Source organism: Squalius cephalus (genome assembly GCF_949319135.1).
Source record: "Squalius cephalus genome assembly, chromosome: 24".
NCBI classification, from domain to species: domain Eukaryota; kingdom Metazoa; phylum Chordata; class Actinopteri; order Cypriniformes; family Leuciscidae; genus Squalius; species Squalius cephalus.
The window spans coordinates 4426149-4432539 of NC_137145.1; the positions used below are offsets into that span (position 1 = coordinate 4426149).

At 33.3% G+C, this 6391-nt stretch overlaps 1 protein-coding gene across 3 annotated transcripts in view; it reads left to right on the top strand.

Annotated features, from left to right (window-relative positions):
• epb41l4a (erythrocyte membrane protein band 4.1 like 4A) overlaps nucleotides 1-6391 on the top strand; it is a 55331-nt gene that overhangs the window by 20068 nt on the left and 28872 nt on the right. For all 3 annotated transcript variants that reach the window (XM_079861218.1, XM_079861216.1, XM_079861217.1), the window contains exons 3-6: nucleotides 1704-1755; nucleotides 2829-2907; nucleotides 3064-3161; nucleotides 4396-4516. In XM_079861218.1, coding sequence (XP_079717344.1) covers nucleotides 1704-1755; nucleotides 2829-2907; nucleotides 3064-3161; nucleotides 4396-4516 — 350 coding nt within the window. The remainder of the gene's footprint in view (nucleotides 1-1703; nucleotides 1756-2828; nucleotides 2908-3063; nucleotides 3162-4395; nucleotides 4517-6391) is intronic.

A 6391-nucleotide genomic window follows, 5' to 3' on the forward strand; every position in this document is an offset into this window, starting at 1 on the left:
TGGGATTGAATGAGTGCACTTGATAACATCCACAATGTTTTCAGACACCACAACAAATGGCTGTCCCTTCCAATAGTGTGATTTCGGACACAGCCTTAGACTCTCCCTGTTGTGTTTTTGAGCTCTTCAGTTCGGTGAAACACACCAGCTGCTCTAATGTGATTATTAGATGAGTCTTAGCGACTTAATGTATTCTAATTTAATAACGTGCAGCACTAATCCTCTTTCCGTCTGCACACACACCTTCGCTCATTTCCTATTGTTTGCACATGTTTGTTTGTTTGCTTTGTCTCTCTATGTAAATGCGGTTCAGAGGGAGTTTAATATGTTTGTTGGGAAGTGAGGCTTCCCGTGCTCAAGTATTTCATGCATGCATTTGCGCATCCATTAAATAGCATATAAATCTTGTCTTCAAGGCAATGCCAGATACAATCCCCTCATGACTTCAGTGAAATATCACCTGACACGAGTCTAAAACATTAAGAAGATCTTCAGGCTGTGTTTATGCATGATAATCCCTGAGATCCGTTCATTATGGAGGCCATGAGATGTTAATTAGCTGAACCGCCTCACAGATTGAATAAATCACTTTTAATGCCCTCAAAGTTGATGTTTTGTTTGCTAATGAAAGCATCTCTTTATATATTGCTCATAATTAGTGTTAAAGTTCAGTTTGTGCATCGTCATGTAGCATTTGAATAACATTCGAGACCGATGTGGCGCAAAGGTGGCGCTCATTAACGGTGCGCCGCCGGCATCGCTCCATTCCCACGGCTCTCGGCCCCGCCCTGCTTTCCACAACAATGTTAGCTCATATTTCGCTCTTAATAGTCTATTTATAAACCCATTCTATCTCTATAATCAGAACCATTGTTAACAATCACAACTGCATTCAATCTTCATCCTCCATTCCCTCAGCTAAAATGAAACGATGCTAAAACAAACAGTAAGTGGCGGCAAACCATTGTCTTAACAAGTTAGTCATTGAATCATTTAGTCAAACGATTCATTTAAAATGGCTGATTAACTCAGTGACAAAGCCAAAGTGAACGAATCGTTGAGTCAATCATTACAAATGTAGATTCATTCAGTAACGAAAATGAAACTGTGTTGCTCGGATATGCAACTATTTTCTTTGGCAAGATATAGGAAAAACAGACAATTTTTTGTCTAAAATGTAAGTCACCTAATAGCCTATTAACTCCTTGTTTATGGAATTGTATAAAATCAACATCACATTTGCAAAAGTGCTGATATTCGGGAAAACGGCACTTTTGCTCATGTGATATTGCTTATAAATATTAAGAAGACTTTTTTTGCAACATATCTTAGTTTTTGGAAGCATTTTTATTCATTTTGGAGGCCTCAAACAGGTGAAACATAGCAAAAGCCGCTAGTGCCCACAGACGCGCGTTCAGCTCTACATACACGACATGCTCTGACGTGCTCGAACTTCATGTTTTATTGATGGAGGCCACAGTGACTCTCGCACAAATTTTTAACGAGCCTGTTTCAGAGGCCGGTTTTAATAGGCCTCATATTATGCCAGCACTTGCATGACTGAACATCTCAGCATCTCAAAGCTTTTAGGGGGAACTGAAGCAAAGCTTCAACGCTACTCACTAATAAAAGCCTGATGCTTCAGTTACATGATGTTTATTGTGTTTTGATCTTGCATCTGATCAAATCTCTTATATTTACAGTATTGGCTCGATCCCTCAAAAACACTTGCTGAACATAAAGATTTGATAACAAGTAAGTATGCACTGGTTTTCTAATAAAAATTCACCTCGCCGTCTTCAGAGATGGTCTTTAATTCTTTATGCATCATGGGACGAAGCACATTGACCTAATGATTACCCCCGCCATTTTCAGTGGAGATTAAATATGGATCAGCGCAGCATGAGACGGAGCCGTAATGATTCTTTAAAGGCCTCCTGATAAAACTCGTAGTGCATTTCAAATGATAATTTGGAAGTAATTATGCAGTTAAGCCCATCCAAATAAGTAGTAATGAATAAAGTTATGTTTGCATGTTTAGTTGCACAGCAAGTATTTGCATATCTACTGATGTGAATGTAGGGCCAAATTTACAACACATTTGTTTAATTTGGTAATGAACTCCTCTGGGAAATTAATGCATTATATATCAGTGTTGCTGTTTTTTAATTCAGAGTACAACCTAGATATATTGCTATCCCTATTGTTTTAAAGATGTCCTATTATGCTTTTTAACCTTTTCAAATTTCTTTAGTGTGTAATGTTGCCGTTTCAGCATGAAAAAGCTCTGCAAAGTTAAAAAAGCACAAAGTCCCTCCAGCGGGAGTTATTCTGAACGCCCTGAATCGCTCCATTGTAGTCTTGAGGGAACGAACATGTCACAATATTCCTCATTTAAATAATTTCCACCCAAAATTGCCTGGATGTAGAGAGTGATACTAATAAACTACATGTAATTGTTTTGTGCAACTGCTCAAAATTACCTATAATTATTGTTCTTACTTTGATAATTAATTGGGACCTGTAATCTGTGTAACACTAAAACAATAAATCCTGTCTGATCTTTGTTAATGAGTGACAATTTTATCTGTTCTTTGATTCTATTTGTGGCACATCATGCTAGGTAGCCACGCCCACCGTGGAATCTCATTGGTCAAAACATCAAATATGTTCTGATTGGCTGTGATTGTGCATCATTTTTGCTTTAATTTAGGACAGACAAATCACTTGATCCTGAAAATGTTGCATTGCTACTGGTTAGGACTGGTTAGGTTAGGGTTTATTTAGCTTTAGTGTTTAGTGTTGATTGGTTGTTTTCTTCTTTCCAGCTGGACCTCCGTTCACGCTCTACTTTGGGGTGAAGTTTTATGCTGAAGATCCTTGTAAACTGAAAGAGGAAATTACAAGGTGTGTGTTCTGTGTAACGTGAGAATAAATCAGCACTATAGTTTAGGAATTATAGATAAAGTCATTTCAGTGATATCATGCTATGGTTTTGGGTGTGGTGATGCTGTTTGACTGCAGTGCATCTCTTATACTGTCCATCTTTCTGTCTTCTCTCAGGTATCAGTTCTTTCTGCAGGTAAAGCAAGATGTCCTGCAGGGAAGACTTCCCTGTCCGTTTAACATCAGCACCCAACTGGGAGCTCTTGCTATTCAATGTACGTACAAATTCACAACATTTGTCCTAATTTCATACAGCAAAAATGCCACTTCCGTCTAGTTATTATTTATATAGAAATAATGTGTCAGTAATTAATTAACTTCACTGAATTGTAGGCTTTCCAACTTCTTTTATAATACATTTTATGACTCATATTTGTATTTAACATCAGAGTAAAATCGTACGTTATGTGATTTTTGTTATCTCACACATAATAGAATGATATATGTATGTGTATGTTTTTACAATTTAATTTATTTTTTATTTTATTTTATTTTATTTATTTTTATTATATATTTTTATATTTTATTTATTTATTATAATAGTATTATTTCATCATTTAATTTTTTATTTATTTAATCATTTTATTTATTTATTTTTATTAATATATATTATAACTGTATTTATTTCATTGTATTTATTTATTTATTTATAATTTTATTTATTTCAACATTTCTTTTTATTTATTTATTTATTTATTTATTATAATTTTATTTATTTTTATAATTTCATTTTATTAGTTTATTTTATAATGTACTAATCTATTTTCTATAATCTTTTTTATTTTATAATGTACTAATCTATTTTCTATAATCTATTTTATTTATTTATTATAATAGTATTATTTCATCATTTTATTTTTTATTTATTTAATCATTTTATTTATTTATTTTTATTTATTTATTATAATTGTATTTATTTCAACATTTCATTTTATTAATATATATTATAACTGTATTTATTTCATTGTATTTATTTATTTATTTATAATTTTATTTATTTCAACATTTCTTTTTATTTATTTATTTATTTATTATAATTTTATTTATTTTTATAATTTCATTTTATTAGTTTATTTTATAATGTACTAATCTATTTTCTATAATCTATTTTATTTATTTATTATAATAGTATTATTTCATCATTTTATTTTTTATTTATTTAATCATTTTATTTATTTTATTTATTTTTTTTTTTTTTATTTATTCAACATTTCTTTTTATTTATCTATTTATTTATTTATTATAATTGTATTTATTTCAACATTTCATTTTATTAATATATATTATAATTTTATTTATTTCATTTTATTTATTTATAATTTTATTTATTTCAACATTTCTTTTTATTGTTTATTTATTTATTTATTTATTTATTATAATTGTATTTATTTTATAATTTCATCTTCTTTATACCACATGACAGTGTGTCCTCTTTATCTTTTCCTACAGCTGAGCTCGGAGATTACGACCCATACAAACACACACCAGGTTACGTGTCAGAATATCGCTTTGTCCCCGACCAGAAAGAGGAACTAGAGGACACCATTGAACAGATTCATAAAACTCTCATGTAAGACAGTAAAAAACACAGTACATCTCACACCTTAATCCGTAATAATCCCATCACAGATTAGATCTCACCGTAGCCGAGAGCTCAAACATCACATTCCTGTTGAAAGCCATTGGAAAGGACAAGCTTCAGTAGATATAAGAGCTTCCCATGGGAATGGGGCGCTGGTGTTTCGTGTGAGGGACAGTAAAGATTCCTCCCTCTGGCCGTCGTCCATGTCTGTGTAACGAGAGCCGTTGTCAGTGTGTTTGAAAGACTTGACCCTTTGCCAAACACTCACCTGTCTGCATGTGGAGAGCCGGTGAGTGTGTGATGGGCTGCACCTGTCTGATGACACACTGTGGCCGCATTTACACTACATGCTTCAAATGACCCAATTCCCAATTGACCCACGAACGGTGTAAACAGGAAAAAAGCACCTGGATTCTGATATTCTCAGTTCGGTTTCAGGCCTCATTCAAATGAGGAAATAAATCTGATATGATATGAATCGGATACGTGCATTTGCGTCTGCCATGTAAGCGGACAGATCGGATATTCCCATCAATGCGACTCGTTTGGTGACGGTGGACACCAATCGCGATCACATGACTCTTTTTAATGGCGCAATGGAGGACAAAGGCTCAACCCAATGTTTTGTTGACCTTTAAAGCAAAAGCTTGTATTATCATTTCATCTATTGCATATCACGCAGTTTTTACTTCCTTTTCGACCTCAGACTTTCCGGGTCAAAACGACTTCCTTGGGTTGCTTCACCAAATGTTTAGTGAATGCAGATATCGGATACGGGTCACTTTTTAAAGCTGGTCATCGAAAAAATCAGATATAGTCAACAAATCAGAATTGGGCATCAAGACCTGCAGTGTAAATGCGGCCTATCAGACAAAAGATGACGAGCTTTGAACATCGAGGAGCTCAAATGAATGAACTGGAGCGATTGTTAACGTGCAATTTTTTTCATTTCTTTCGAAAACAGAATAATATACTATTAAATAGGGCTGGGCAAAAAATATTGATTTCTCGATTTTAATCGATTCTCATTTTTACGAAACGATATCGATTCTTAAATCCCAAGAATCGATTAGTCATCCTGTTTTCAGTTGATGAATGGATGGAACATTGTTGCACGCATCCCATCCAATAAATCGCAATAATCTTTGTGCTTTGTTATTATTGATATGAAACAAAGGCTCAGATTTCAAATTACGTCCATTTTCTTACGAAATTCAAAAACATAATTACAGTTTTGGCGCTGTGGCGTGAGATCGCTCTGGCAAGAGAAGCAGCACATGATCTTCTCTTCCGCCTTAATAACACCAGTTACAGCGCGAAATAAACATGAATGAGCATCTCCAAGTGTGTTAAAAGATTGAGTACAACTTATCGAAGTCCGTATCATGTCACATGGAATCACTCAATCAGTGTTTCAACCGTGCAAAGACGTTAGTAAACGATGTCATGTAACGTCACATTTACCTCAGAAAAAACATATCCAGTGACCATAAACTCGTTAGTCAGCTAGAAAAGTTAACTCTAGAGAGGAGCATTTTGTTAAATATATGCACCATATTACATAATTATTCATTATAATTTTTAATGTTCTTCAATATTTAATGCATGTTTGAATAAATCTGGAAAGTTTTTTATGACAGCCACCATTTAAATTTTTATATAATTTCATATAACTTTATTATTATAAAAATAAATAAAAGTGTATTTTAAGTGTTTGCATACAAATCAGTTAATTTTTACCTTCAATATTATAGTAGGTTAATGAAGCCTATAGGCTACAACTGACTCCCAGTTACAATAATAGTTAAGAGATTTGTTTTCCTTGAGAAAATTTGCAATGTATTGTAGGCTACCTGATATCCA